Below are 15,698 nucleotides of genomic sequence, written 5' to 3' on the forward strand. Positions count from 1 at the left end.
ACTAACCTCGGTAATTCTAACAAATTACATCACTTTCTTTTCTTAGTACACCCTTAGTTAAAAAATTATGACAAAAGAACTTTTTTCGCATTACCAACCTCTTAAAAATCAAAAACAAAAAATGTCTTCTGTGTAAAAGTTGTTCTTTTTTTCACTTTTTCTCAATTAACCATGCTAATTCTAACGAACTACATCATCTTTTTTTCGTTAGCCCACCCTTAGTTCAAAAATTATAACAAAAAAAAACTTTTTTTCATTTTCTGCTTTATAACCTTACCAACTTTTGGCCTTTGAAAACAGTTTAAATATAATTTTATTACTTTAAAATGAAAAATACGATTTATACTTTTACGTTAAAACACATTACGTTCATCAAATATACAGAACATTCTTTTTTGTATACTCATCTGATGCACGTTAACAGTATTTATTTTCTAACAGTCACTTATGAACAAACAAATATAAAAAAAGATATGCCCCGGGTGAGGCTCGAACTCACGACCTTAAGATTATGAGACTTACGCGCTGCCTACTGCGCCACCGAGGCTATGTTTAGAACAATTCTAATTCACATTTTGTATTAACACTAAAAAGCTTTAATATAAGAACTTTAAAAATCTTTTATTAACTTAAAAAATAAAACAAGTAGGTAGCTAGGTATAAGGAAATGCAAAAACAAAGAAACGCTTTAAAGTTATTATGTATTATAAAGCAAAATGCAACTGCGTAGATATATAATTTAGGTTAAAGTTAGCTTTTGAAAAATAAAGATTGCTTTTGATTGATTTGTAAAGATATAAAAAGGTTTCTCTTTCTAAGTACCTACCTATTGTTTTGGTTGACTGATTTTGATAGGTTTGTAAACAGGTCAATGATTTTTGTTTGCAATTTAGCTGCATATTATGTAATCATTGTTTGAGGTTTTGCTAAGAAGAACTTAAGGATAAATTTAACAAGAATTTTAAGCAAAATTTTTGAGAACCTATAAAATAGTTATTTTACCATTATTTAAACATTGAAGCAGCACAAAGAATAATACATAGGTTAACCTATTTGATCCTTTTCTATTCATAAAAATACACAAAACACATGCATCCTCAATCTCTATAATCTCTACGTGTTAAATTCAATTTGTAGTCGATAAGCTTTTAAAATTTGAAACTTGTATGACAAGGAAGAGCCTTGAAGTTCATTATAAAAGAGAGAAATTATTAATATATATATAAGTAGGTATAGGTCTACAAATAATATTCAAAAACCTACTTTTTAAAAGTTTTCAGCTCCAAACAATGTTTTAATATTTGTTTTTGTTTTATGTAAACACCTATGGGTACATAATGTATCTTTGTATGCGTATATGTTGTAGGTAGGTATTTTTAGGAAGGTACCTAGGAATAGGAATGCAATTTCATGAGTTAAAACAAATCAAAAGCTTTAAATAAATGTTTTCGTTCTCATTTACAAAAAATAAAATATTTACAGAACAAAAAAAAAAATGTTTTTAAAATCCATCTTATTATCTGTTATGTTATATGTACCTACCTATTATAAAGATGCTTTTTTAGGAGAAAATAATTTCAAAATCGTTAGGTAAAAAATATAATTTTTCATACCTAAATAATTTTTTGAAAAAAAAAAAAAAAAAAAAAATAATAAATATGAATAAAATTGGTAGGCCGTTTTGTAGCAATTTAATAATACTAGTGGACACCAAGTGCCGTTATACTTTTCTTATAGATTTGAGCCCAGAAAACTCGAAAGTCTAATCTAAAAAAATATTTATGGATAGTTTTTCGAGATATGATTTTTCAAAGTTTTTTGTCGTTGTTTTTTTTCCAGCTTTCTTAGTATTTGGGCTATAGCTATCTTGAGTAATAAACGACTAATCGAAAAAAAAAGCAGGTGACTGAAAGCTGAGTAAATAAGCAACAAACACTAGAACAACTTTTCTGGGTAACTCCAGATACTAAGTAGGCTGGAAAAAACAACGACAAAAAACTTTGAAAAATCATATCTCGTATTCATCGTAATTTTTTTTTTTTCAAAGTGATTTCCGAGTCCCTGAGGTCAAAGTTCGTAAGAAAAAATAGTGGGATTGAGTGTCCATTTTGGCTGTAAACCTCTAAAACCGAAATTAAAAAAAAAAGATACAATGGCTCGTATGCAATTAAAATGAGCTAAAGCTCATATCTTACTTTTCAGTACATTTTCTTGAGATCTATCTCAAGAAGAGCTTAAGCTCATTCTTTTTGCATATGATCCAATGTCCTTTGATTTTTTTTTTATTTAAAATTTTTTAGGTAGGTACCTATTCATATATCTATTATAATATAATATAATAAATAATTATTTGAAATTTTGTATCTTGGTTTATACTTTTATTGAGGCAATATGCTATGCATTTACCTATATTGGAAATATAGATAAATGCTTTTGGATACAAAATCATTAAAATTAAGCGAGTCGTTTAGGAGATACCTAGTCAGAAATTTAAAAAACGGTTCTATGAGAAACATGATTTTTGAAAAAAAAAAAAAAAAAAAATTCATTAAAAGATTGAACTTGTCTAAAAACTTACACTTGATCTAAGTAGGAGGTGTTTTTGAAAAATTCAACTTCCTAAATTTGAACATAGGGGAAAGTGGCCTAAAATGGCACCCCAAGGTAAAATGGCCCCCTTGCTAGAAATCGTAGAATCGAAAATAATTAGAAAGTTTTATGAACGCGATTCTTTAGTTTATCTGGCAAAACCAACATATACGAAATTTCAGGAACTTCAAGCCATTATTTGAAATTTGACAGGTCAAACTGTCTCTATCCACATCAAAAAGTACACTCGTTAAAATTTTGTGAAATTTTGTTTGCAAAAAAAAAGTATAAAAAACATTGTATTTTGGAAAAAGAAGTTAATGTGTGTACGCATGAAGTATTTCTTATTAATTTAATGAAATAAGTTGGTTTAAAACGATTTTAAATTTTTTGGTGTAAAAATTAAATTGAAAAAAACTCAAAATGGGCAAAATGGCCTACTTAGTGCTCGGGTAAAATGGCATACCTATTTCACATGTCATTTTAAATGATTTTTTCACATTTTCATTTTTTTAAGTGAAAATAGTTGCTATTTATGAAAGATGTACAGAGAGGAAGTCCTGGACTGAGGAAAGCCCTTGATTCCGTCAAAAACCTGGAAAAAAGCATCCAAAACACTCAAAGTTGCAAAAACTACAAAAACGAGACGAGCAACCAACATGAACTGGGTTTTGAATGACTCGATGAAAGATCTGCTGGGATTAAGCACCACTTGTTCCAAAAAAATGGAAAAGAAGACCTTTGACTCAATTTTGCATTTAAAATCACGTATGTTTGGACAGTGTGCCATTTTACCCGGGTAAATTTGATCAGTGAAATTTGTAGACGTCTTGAAAATTAAAAAAATTAAATACTTTTTGGAACTTTTTCAACTCGCAAATGAAAAAAATGTGAGAGTAATATATTAAACTTTGAAAAGTATATAGCATTTAAGTTTGAATGCTACTGTTTTTCGAGATATAGGACATTTTCCTTAGGGGGGCCATTTTAGGCCACCTTCCCCTACATTACATATAATATAATGAGAGGTGTAGTCATTTTTGGACCAAACAAATTAGTTTCGAAAATCCCTTCAAAAGAGTTTCCAAAACCAACTAGATACCAAGTTCGAAGAACGCCCATCCGTTTAATAATTCGATTTAATCACTGGGTTAGGTAAATGTCATTTTGACATTGGAAAAAAGTATAAATTCAAAAATTGTAGAAAAAACAAACATCGATTGAGGGCAGGACAGGGCCGTAACCAGTGCCTATGTTCTGTAACTTTTATCACTGGCGATCAAATATTTGAATGATTTTAAAATCCATTAAATCTCATCAAAATAAAAAAAATTTGTTCCAGATCATAATTTATTAATTCATAAATTCTGAATTTGAAAGAAATTTTGGTTTACTTATGGAAGAAAATGGATTTTAGAGACGTTGAAAAACGTTCATCGCCAGTGATAAAGTACCAGAACAGGGGCCCAGGGAGGTTATTAAGAGGCGATTCTCTACCTTAAAATAAAAATGTTCTTGCTTCAAAAATGCGCTAGCTTTTCAAAGCTTAAGTTTGAAGATAAATCTTATTTTTAAACCAATTTTGAATGGAACGCACCGATCTAAGGGTATCCGGATACCCTTGTGTTGTTTTAATCTCATATAAAATCTCAGCTAATCGTAAACACGTGTTGACAAGTAAACTATTCAATTTCAAAATTTAAAAATAACTCGAAAAATTGATCCTCTAAAATAAAATCACAACAAAAACATTACTGTTAAAAAAGGAGCCAAGTTCTCCTATGTTGAAATTATGCTGGCACAAAAAGTACTGAGATGTAAAAGTGTACCAAGTTCTGAAGTTTGGGTTCAAATTCGTATCAATAAAATTTTGATTGTTCTCTTCTCTTTTTCTTTTAATTACCGATTTTTAAAGTTATTTCAAAAATTGCCAAGTAAACAATCAAAATTTTATTGATACGAATTTGAACCCAAACTTCAGAACTTGGTACACTTTTACATCTCAGTACTTTTTGTGCCAGCATAATTTCAACATAGGAGAGAACTTGGCTCCTTTTTTAACAGTAATGTTTTTGTTGTGATTTCACTACTTTTTGCAAGGTATGGCTGTAGAATTGAAAATCTCTATATTTGATGAAAATTCAGTTAAAATGGGCGGTTGCTACGCCCGGGCGCGCCCCCTGGCTAAAATTCTCAAATTTTAAATTTTTTCCTTTGTATAAACTACCATCTCTACCATTCTACCAAATTTCAAGATTCTACGATAATCAGAAGTGCTCTATAATATTTGATGAAAATTCAGCGGAAATAGGCGGATGCCACGCCCCCTGAATTAAAAATCCCGAATTTTCGATTTTACGTTAACGGGAAGTTCTCCATAATTTTGATGATCTGTCAGTGAGTGAGTGAGTGAGTCAGTCAGCCAGTCAGTTACGGTTTTTGCTATTTTTGAAGCCCTATATCTCAGAAACTACTCATCGTAAAAGGCTGAAATTTTGTGAGGAGTTTGGTTTTAACAAGTTCAATAAATTTAGCGAGTTTGAAATTTCTGGCAACTTTGGTGTATAAGTTAGAGGGGGGTCGAAAATGGTCTGAGTTGTTTCCTGTAAATAAGGGTGTAGTGGCAAAGTTGCTATATAACTTGGCTGGGCACTACCGTGCCCCTTGATCAAATCCATGAAGCTCCGTCCGCATTTAGCTGTGTTTTTTTGTTAAAGCTTTCCGCAGTAGAATTTCCAAATATTTTGTATTAATTTTTTTCTCCGCAGTTGGATTGAATATAGCTTCTATTTTTATCGGCAGCTGTGTGTTGTTTTTGTAATACATGTAAACTCCAACTGCGGATTTGGATAGTAATGCTAAAAAAAAAAAAAAAACTAATGTGGACCTTGCTAAAGGGAGTGCCTACTTATCAACTTCAACATTTATTTATCCATGAAAACCTGAACAAATTATAGAAGATCGCTTCTTAAAAAAATCAAAACTACGAATGAATAAATCATAACTTAAAAACATATTCCTTCAAAAACAGCTTTTGAATCACCTTCCCTTTAACCAATAAGAAAAAAAAAATCGAACTTTCTTTTCAAAGCATAAAAAAAAAAAAAAAAAAAAACAAAAAACGCTTAGATCGTGAAGCACAACACAGCTTTTTGAGTGAACTTTTTTCCCATCCAGGAAAAAAATATTTAGGGTCGCTCTCTCTCGCTGCTCCTATTTAGACGACTCTCATACAATGGATAGCTTTCATTTAGTTTGTTTCCTCGGAAGTGTCGGCTTGCTCTGTATTCAGTTCTTGTCAAAACAACAATTTTACTCATATTAACTGATTCAAAACACGTGTAAACTATTTATAAACATTATTGAATTCATTCGATTGTGATTTATTCCAAAACATCTTAAACGGGCTCAATTAATCGAAGAATTATAGTTTTTTATTCAGCTTTTTTTCTTTATACCTATATATATTTTTGTACTCTATCTGAATTTGTGCTAAAAGTTTAAAAAAAAAGTTTGTAGCCCATAACGCTACAAACTACCAAAATTAATAGCTTAAGGAGAAAAAAAAAAAAAAAACACGCAAGGAGAATAAAAGCTGAGCTTATAGAAAAAAAGCTATCCTCTTTACTTATCTCTCTCACTCTGAATATCTCACAATAATTCAAAGCAAGAATGAGTGAGAGCAATGGTGGTGGTGGCGACAACCCACAAATGGATAACAATACCAACAGCATGGGAAAAAGCTCCGACTCCGTTTGCGATGGTAGCAGCACGAAAAAAACCAACCGACGCTGCATGTTTGGATGCACAGATGGATCGTCAACGCTTTGTCGCTTTCCTATACATGATACACAGCGGTGAGTAAAAGCTTTTTTTTTTTGTTTTTGAAAAAAAAAGCATAGGTATTTTGTTTTTTTCTATTTTTCGTATTTGTAGCTTTTGAGAGGAGAGTTTAAAATACTTTGTTGAGAATATAAAATATAGCTTTTCTATGACTATGGTGTAATCTGTATAAATGTGTGGTGTATTTGGCTTTTGTTTATGTTTAGATTTTAACTCCAACTTTGACCAGCTGTTGAACTTTTTGATAATTCCCCTACTTTACTTTATAAAACTTCACTCGGGGTAACTGAACCCTATCCACAGCGATAGGAACAAAAAAAAAAAACAACTCAAATCGAGGTGTAAACTAAAAAATGTTAGTTTGTTTGTACTTGCAATATAGTTTGCTCAAAAAGAAAAGTATTGGTTTCATAAAAAAAATTGAGATTTTTTCTTGAGTTAGACATTATTTGATCTTAATATCAAACGGACAGATAGATTTCTTGAAAAATACAAATTCCATTTAATGCGACGTTCATTTATTTTTTTTTTTTTTTTTTTTTTGTCGTGAATTGTAATGAAACTATTTCGAGGGTTAAAAATGAGGGGAACGACTGGAAGAGTTTAGTTTCTCAAAATTGAATGCTAGTAGGCAATACATTTACCATCCACCGATCCACGTGCGATTTTGCTACCACTACAACTAAAGAACAAACATATATACAAAACCTTATTAACAAAAATCCAAAAATGTACGAGACGAGGGATGTTTTATATTTATGTTCCAAATAAGTCTCCTGAAATTGTTGTGAGTGAGTTTCTTTATAATAAACTCAAAGTGGTAAAGTATGCTGTCGCTGTGTGTATGGATGTATCTATGTGGTGTGTATGCAATGTTTTTTTTTTTACAATAATGCCGGTCGCAATATCTGATGTTGTTTATTAGTGTGTGTTTGTATGGTTTTGTTTTCCTTTTATGTAAAAGATACAACCTAGGTTAGGTTAGGTACCTTTCTTTGCAAGGGCATTGGAAAAGAGTGTTTTTTTTTTGTTGTTGTTGTTGTTGTTTTGTTCTGTTTAATGTATTTTTAGATGCATTTTCCGACGTTTAGTCTTTCGTTTATTTTTTTTTTTCTTTTGGTGGAGGAAAGGAATGAATATATTTTTCTTTGTGCAATCATTGGAAGTTAGTTTAGTTATTCTCTTTCTCCGCTTCGGTTATTGTTTGGTTTTTGGTTGGTTGCGGTGTCTGTACTTTAGTTAGGTACCTATCTACACGAATTTAAAGTTCTAAATTAATATAGAATTTAAGTGCATTATCCTGTGTTAAATAGGTAAACAAATTAGTTTTTTTTTCTAAATTTATAATATTGAATTTTTAAGAAAGAGAAACTTAATTCAAAAGATGGACTCAGTGTGGATTCTATTCAAATTAACATTATACCTATTTTGTTTATGTTTCGTTTCAATCTTGCGCGGTAGATGTATTTTTCTGAGCATATGAGTGACGTCATGTTATTTTGTATAAAGATACATTTTTATCTACCTCTATGTAAGAATGGCAATGGCATGGGTAATAAATAAGTGGTTCAATGACTTTTTTTTTTTTTTTGTAGGAATTGATGCTTTGTTTTTGTTTACGTTTTATTCACCCGATAACCTTGTGAATGTATCTGCATATATTCTAAAGTAGGTACATACATAACGTACATAACCTATCTAGGTAATTTGTTTACCTAGTGAGTTTTTATTATCTGCAACAAAAGTAAAAGATAGGTTTTATAATTTTAAAGCATCAAGAGCTATGGTATCTGTGTTCTGTGTGGCTTTGGTAATGATTTCGATGTTGTGCTTTTAAATAAAGCTGTTTTTAATAAGCTCACTACCTATAAGAGTTATTTACATTGATACATACCTATTAACCTAATTATTTTATTTTGTTAAAAACAAAAGATAGATAGGAAGTTAAGTTATTATAAGGTCCGTCTTATATACAAATTATATCAATGTTGGGGCAGGTTTGCTTGATAAAATTTACAAAAAGAGGTTGTCTGTAAAGCCGGTCTACGGACGATGATTTAACGTGATAACGTCGTCAGAAAACAGGTTGTGTGCTTTTGTTTAAAATGAGTCAAATGAAGCGTTTACTTATTTCAAACAATCATAATTTACAAGAAAAAGCTAAAAAAAAATACCTTTTTTATTTTCTCATTATATTAATTTTTTTATTTTAAAAGCTTACAAAAAAAATTATGCAATTTAAAAGTCAAGTATATTTCTTCTTAAGAATAAAACCATTTTTTAATTTTTACAATGCGCAAAAAGTATAAAAATAATTTATTGAAAACAATCATTTTCATCAAAAAAAGCAAAGTTTAATAAAATTTCTATCTACTCTTGGTCAAAAGTTATAACCTGTTGAATTCTAAAATTTTATTTTACCGTTATCTCAAAATTGTGTTTACGAAAATGATTGAAACACATTTAGTCGTGGTCATGGTCTATCATTATTCGCTATACTTGATTCCTGTATCTATTCAAGACAAAAAGATAAAAATAAAAAACGATGAAAATCAGTCAAAAACGGTAAAAAAACGTGTTTTTTTAAAAAACTTGTTTCTTCCGTTATTCAGTCGAAACTCACTAAACGATATGAATTTTTTGCACATGTATGAATAAAGCCAAAACCTACATGTCCTATAAGTTTGAGATTATTTGAAAGCTCCAAAAAAAGCTAAAGATCAAAAACTACCCAAAATTACCCCTAAAAAACAAGGTGTTTTTCAAAAATTCATATTTCGAAACGCAGAGTGTTGGAAAAAAATCTGTATTAAACCCCTTTTTTTCCCCTCATCTTTTACCTGGCACCTTTAGAATTGTCAAAAAAAATTTTCCCTACCCAAAATCATCATTTTGTCATAGCCCCAACAAGTGTACAACGTTCAAACAAAACGTTATAGCTTAGTTTCAACATAGAATTTTTCTTAAATACAGTTATTCTTAAATTAGTCTTATCTATCCATAGCAAAAAAAAAAAGAAAAAATCAACTCTCTACAACTTTGCGTTTAGATTTTAGCCCAAATTTCATCTTTCTGTTTTACCCCTGTTTACTCTATTAAATGATGAAATTTTTAAAAATGCTTCATTTGGAGTAAGCTTTAGGTTATTATCTTTCAAATAAGCTATAGAAGATTTTTGTATCTCTAAAAGTTTATTTTTAATTTTGAATTGTAATTTTTGCAGTGTAACGTTAGAAAATGGCGTCACTTTTTTGTGGTGGCTGCCATGGTTCATCGATTTATAAGACGTTATCACGTCAAAAAAAAATATGAAGGTTGATACCTTACAGGTTCGGACTGGCCATATAACCGAGGTGGCTATTGCCTCTGGGACCCTCATCAGTTATCCCATAGTTACAAAATCAAAATACACAAAGAACAAGTAAAAATATAAATATTAAATAGTTTCATGTGTAAAGAAAAGGAGCCTGTATTGGTGCAGCCCTTAAATCTAACTTTTTGAAAGTTATATATATATAATTGTATAAGAAGTGAAAAGGTTTCTGGCCCCAGCGCTGTAGGATGTAGTGCCCCGGGGCCCCCACGTATGCCAGGGCCCCACGTTAGATTGCATATAAAACACCGAACAACAGTGGCGTATCCAGAAAAAATTTTGGAGGGGGCTGGAAAATTTTTGAAAAATTTCTTAGAGGTAAAAGTGCGAAAATATTTTCTTTCTTTTTTTATACATCTTTGATCGAGGATGAAGCGCTGTACTGCGGTGGTATAGTTGCATTTTACTGCTCTCGACAGATTCGTACTACTGTCTCCTCCTTTCACATTCAGAGTATCTACCTAGTGTTTTTTCAAAGTTTCTGTGTCCCAAACATTTTACACAAACAGCAAGTAGTTGAATCATTCTAAAAAAAAAAAAACACTTTATTTCGTTCAAACTTTGTCATGTGTTTAATCCAAAACAGTTTACAGATTTATTCCTATCACGCCTATAGTTTTTGAGCTATACTCATCACTATTTTCGATATATTCACACTTTTTCCGCAATTTGACCGAAAGTGAATTCAAATCACTTTTCAATTTCGCATGAAATGAAATATCAATATTCTTCATTTCGATTGATTTCGAAAACTTCGAAATTGCTTCGAACAGTCAAAACTGATTTAACTTCCATTTTTATTTTGTTTCTAAAGTGAAATTACTGCTGCTTTTTCAATTGCAGATTCATTGAAAAAGGCCCCAAACTCACAACAGTAACATAGTGAATTGAATTCGATCAGAAAATCTAAATGAGTGAAAAAATGCAGAACACTTAATTTCACTTTCGGCAAGTGAATACGCAAAAAGTGATATTCAGAACGTGAAATTCTCAAAAACAAATTTTGAATGAAATTCTTTTTGATGTTTACTAACCCATTTCCGGCGGCAACCAGTTCCAGTTGACTTAGAAACTTGAAATTTTACACACTATCTGTTTTTGGTCTAATTAGAGGAAATCTGAAAAAAAAGCTTATGGTTTTCCAGAAAATTCACGTTGCGTTTTGGCAACGCTCGCCGAAAGGGGTATCAAAATTTTTAAAATAAAATTTGTTTACATGGACTTTGAATCAATTTTATTTACCATATTATACTTATATTGAATTTTATTTACCTGTACTTGACACTATTTAGAAAAATTATAATTTTGACTATATTTTTCAAATGTTCAAAAAATTTTAACTCAAAATTTACAAAAACTCTAATTTTGATAGCCCCAAAAAAAGCACGAAAACATTTTTTTACAAAAAAAATCCAACAACAGGTCGATTACATAATTTAAATATCTTTCCAAATTATATTTTAGTCTATTTAAATTTATAATCAGTTATGTTCCAGAAGTCTTCAAACATGACGTTGCGAAAACGCAACGCTAGCCGGAAATGGGTTAATACGAAATATTTATGTTTTTTTTCGTAAAATGTTGCTTTTTTGATCCAAATCAGAAACGCAAACTGGAATTTGCTTAAAGAAACCTGTTGACCACTTAGATTTTGAGATATCAAAAATTTCTATTCCCAATATCTTTGAGAAAAACATTATTAAAAAAAAAAAATAAATATATTTAAGACGATCAAATACAGCGTTTTGAGATTGCACAAGATGTTTTGCATAATTTAACGGTGATGTAATTCGACGTCAAAATACTAAAAAAAATGATATGAAGAATTCGGAATTGGAATCCGAAAAAAAAAAAATTACCCCAACCCTCAGCTAAGGCTCTTATTCAGACAAACACAAACAGCCGTTTCAGAATTTAGAGGGGGCTCGAGCATCTGTGATGCCTCTAAATCTCTAAGATTTAAGAACAAGTTTCAGTTAATCATGTACCTACATTATGATGAAATCAGCTAAATAATAACATGATCTTGAAGGCTTGGGGGATGCTTGAGCCCAAAAAAAATAAAATGCACGACTGGGTCGCACGAACTTGCTCTTGGAGTTAAAGTTGCTTAAATTTTTAAGACTTTTTATATAGAAATTTGGAAAAAAAAAAAAAAAAAAATTCGTTTAAAAAAAAAATAAAATCTGAAATTAAATTGCCCTCCAAAACAAGTACAGTGGAATCTCGCTAACTTGAACACATACAAAACCAGGCCTGTTCAAGTTATTGGATTGTTCAAGTTACTGGAACATATAAAAAAGTCTTGGTTTTTGTATGAATTCAATTTATTATAAATTAATGTAAATGACGCAAAACATGATTACGAACGTAGTAACCTACATTGAAGAAATTCAAACTTCTGTTGAAATACATTTATTTTTTGTTCAAGTTACAGAGCTTCAAATACTTTAATTATTCAACTTATAGAGTCAGCAATAAAAAAGTTCAAGAAAATAGGATGTTCAAGTTATTGGATTGTTCAAGTTATCGTATGTTCAATTTAGCGAGAGTCTACTGTATGCAGTTTTGATTCATATATTAACGTGCATTTTTAGAAAAAATTTTCAAAATCGTTACAGCCGTTTTTTAAAAAAACAATTTTTTATAAATAATTTTTTGGAAAAAAAGTTTTAAAATAAAATTGTAATGCCATTTTGTAGAAATTACTAATCAACATCTAAAAACAAAATTTCAAAAAAATTCAATGTCCCGTTTTCGAAAATTTGATTTTTCAAAAAAAAAATTTCAAAATTGTTTTAAAAATCCAAAAATAATTATTTTGGAAATTTTATTTTTGGTTTATATTTAAATTATATAAATGCTTCTTCACAAAAAGTTTCGTTGAAATCGAAGAAGCACTTTCGGAGATAATCGGATTTGAAAAAAAACGGTTCTATGGCAGGTACCGTTAATAATGATTTTCAAAAAATTTTTGTTTTCATTGAAATATAGACCTTAGCTTAAAACTAACATTTGAATTTTTTAAACAAAATCGTTGCAGCCGTTTTCGAGATATTTCAATTTTACTAAAATCGATATATGACAAGTACCGTTATTTTTGGTCCAAAAAAATTAATTCCAAAAACCCCTCTGGAAAGTCGCCAAATAACGCTACATACCAAGTTTGACATTAATCGGTCTATCCGTTTAGGCTGTAGCTCCTTATACAGACAGACAGACAGACAGACTGACAGACAGACGGACTTCCGGGACCCACTTTTTTGGCATTGTCTACCATCGTAATGTCATAGAAAAATGTTATCTCAACTTTTTTTTTTTGTACGAATGCATAACTTGATATATAGTGCCTATATCGCAAGTAAAAAGATTTAAAGCATCCTAGGTCGCAAAAATTTCACCAAACTAATTTTTTGGTATATTGTTATTTATATCAATTTCTTGTCACAGGTGACTGGCCTAATGACCTTTCTCAAAAAATAATACTTTTAGTAAAAATCGAATCGAAAATCGAAAACTAAACATTAATTCCAAAAAAACCCTGTGCATTATCTGGAAAAAAGCAACGAAACAATCGACCATTGGCAGCATCGAATAAACTCGATTCTACCCAGTTGCTGATAACCCAAATTTGAACACCCCATGAATTTTGAAAGTTTTATTTATTACCTTAGATTCGACACCAATATCATCTTTTAAGTCGACATTTAAGAATTAATCGACATTCCTTCAGCATAGCTCCTCAAGCTTTTCATATTTCGCCAAATGTTTAAAAAAATTTTGTCTTTTTAAATTTTGCGAATCCAATCAAATTTCTCTATCTCCGGGGAAAACAAAGTTTTAATAATTCCCCGCGGGGAATTGTTGTTTTTAATGTCTTACCTCTAAATAAAAATCATTAATGCGCAACTTATTATTCGACAGTCGTTGGATAGGAATCTGCTTTTCAAAGCCCCCCATACCAACCACCCCGAGTTTTCTATTAGATGGCTTTCTATTATATTTCGTAAAGCACTAACTTACCATCATAATTTTTTTTTTTTTTTTTTCTTTTTATCAAATAAACGCATAGAGGAAAAAAACTAAAATAGATTTGAAGAAACTTATTTAAAAAGCTACCTTTTGAAAGACTTTTTTTTATAATAGATATTTTTTGTTACGATTTAAGTTAAGTATAGCTTTTGACAATATTTCCCCTTTTAGCTTTTTTGGTTTAATATAAAATTTTGCTTCATTTATTCTATTCTGTAGCAACCTAAATAACATATCGCATTTTTTATTATTCAAACAGATGCCAAGACTGGGTGGATTTCTTTCAAGTCAGCGAAGACCATATTCGCAATAATAGTTTGGTTAATCTGCGTGTTTGTATGAAACATTTCAAAGAAAAGGTAACCATGATTAACGGCAAAGTAACCCGACATCCGTCGGCCGACAGTGTTAACTCAAATCATTCATCAAAAGGAACAAAGGTATAAACATTCAAATTCTTGTAAATGACTCATTTAATAAAGTTGTTTTTATTGTTGTTGTATAATAGCGCTCAAGACATAGTTCGACAAGTGGGTGGAATGGACCTGAAGCCAGCAGCAGAGCATCATCCGTCCACAGTGACTATACATCAGATTCTGAAACAAAGTCGAAGCGCAGCAGCAATGATTCATTGAAAAAGCTTCCGCTCGAAATGATAAACGGTGGCAATCGTAAGCTTTTTGTTATCACTCCCAGCGATGGCAACGCAATGCCGGGACAAAAAAGTAAAATGTTTTTGATTCTCGAAAACGGGGATGACAATGACGAAACAAAGAAACATCAGAAAATCACTCTTATAGCTGACAAATCTGATGCTCAAACAGCTGAGAAAATTGAGCAACTTTTGCCACAGTTGATTGAGAAGATTCAAAGTGCTGCTGAAGCTAGGTCAGCAACAACTGCAAATAAGGACACAGTTTTGCTGATTGATTCAGATGAGGAAATAGAAGATGAAGAAGAATTACAAACAACAGAAAAGGAACAAACAGAACAAACAGAAGTCATAAATGAGCTTCCAATCAAAATCAAACGAGTTGAGACACTTGCCCAAGATCCGGCTGCAACTTCGAAACCAACACCTCCAACACCTGCCAAAACTACATCTAAAACCAATGCAGTAAATCTATCACCAGATTTTCTATTTCTTATGAAAATGGTTCCCAAGTTGGAAGCTATTGCAGATCCACTTAAAACACATATCAAAAATAGAATTGAAAGTATGTTAAATGAACCGTTACATGAGATTACGTTCGAAGATTCGTATGAACCGAATTTAAGTGCAAATGTAAATGGCTTGAGCAGTTCGTGATGCAAAAGTGCTTCTAATTTTAAGATTTTGTATGTCGAATAAAGGATTATTTTTTATAAGAGTCGCAGAAAGCAATAATGTTTTAATGGAATGGAATAGTTTTAGAGATTTTTCAGGATAAAAAAGAAGAAATTCTAAAATCCTATTAATATGTATGTATAATCTTCGATACCAAATAAAGGACTATTCATATAAGACAGTAATTAATTCATAAAAATAAGATCAATGATTTATATAGGTTATCATTTGGAACATGAAAAGCGGGAATAATAAAATAAAAAACAATTTTTTCGATTTTAGTAGTGGTAGTTGTGAGAACCTAATCTTAAATGTAGCCCGTTTATAAGTCCAATTTAAAGATCGGATTGAATCTGAATCGAAATTTCAATCCAGTTCTATGATCGATTTAAATAGAATCAAAAATACAGTTTTTTTTTTTAATATATTGACAGTTAAATAGAAAAATCTAACCAAAACACAAAGGGCAAAAGAAAATAGATATGAAATAATAGGCTATTGATTATGTCGAAAAAAACAGGGTAATAAGGAACT

At 30.6% G+C, this 15,698-nt stretch overlaps 1 protein-coding gene and 1 non-coding gene across 2 annotated transcripts; one reads left to right on the plus strand and one right to left on the minus strand.

The window, feature by feature from the left end:
* Positions 1 to 474: 474 nt before the first annotated feature.
* Positions 475 to 547, minus strand: Trnam-cau (transfer RNA methionine (anticodon CAU)). The gene has a single exon. It is a non-coding gene; the product is annotated as a tRNA-Met (tRNA).
* Positions 548 to 5,799: 5,252 nt separating this feature from the next.
* Positions 5,800 to 15,217, plus strand: LOC129910729 (uncharacterized). The gene is made up of 3 exons (XM_055988219.1): positions 5,800 to 6,446; positions 14,097 to 14,277; positions 14,346 to 15,217. The coding sequence occupies exons 1-3, from the start codon at positions 6,262 to 6,264 to the stop codon at positions 15,144 to 15,146; spliced, it is 1,167 nt and encodes a 388-aa protein (XP_055844194.1). The 5' UTR covers positions 5,800 to 6,261; the 3' UTR covers positions 15,147 to 15,217.
* Positions 15,218 to 15,698: the final 481 nt, after the last annotated feature.

The sequence above is a fragment of the Episyrphus balteatus genome, chromosome 2 (assembly GCF_945859705.1).
Source record: "Episyrphus balteatus chromosome 2, idEpiBalt1.1, whole genome shotgun sequence".
Classification (NCBI taxonomy): Eukaryota; Metazoa; Arthropoda; class Insecta; order Diptera; family Syrphidae; genus Episyrphus; species Episyrphus balteatus.

Coding starts and splice junctions, on each gene's coding strand:
- LOC129910729 (XM_055988219.1), top strand. CDS start 6,262: ATGAGTGAGAGCAATGGTGGTGGTGGCGACAACCCACAAATGGATAAC. Junction 6,447..14,096: donor CCTATACATGATACACAGCG/GTGAGTAAAAGC, acceptor TTATTCAAACAG/ATGCCAAGACTGGGTGGATT. Junction 14,278..14,345: donor ATTCATCAAAAGGAACAAAG/GTATAAACATTC, acceptor GTTGTATAATAG/CGCTCAAGACATAGTTCGAC.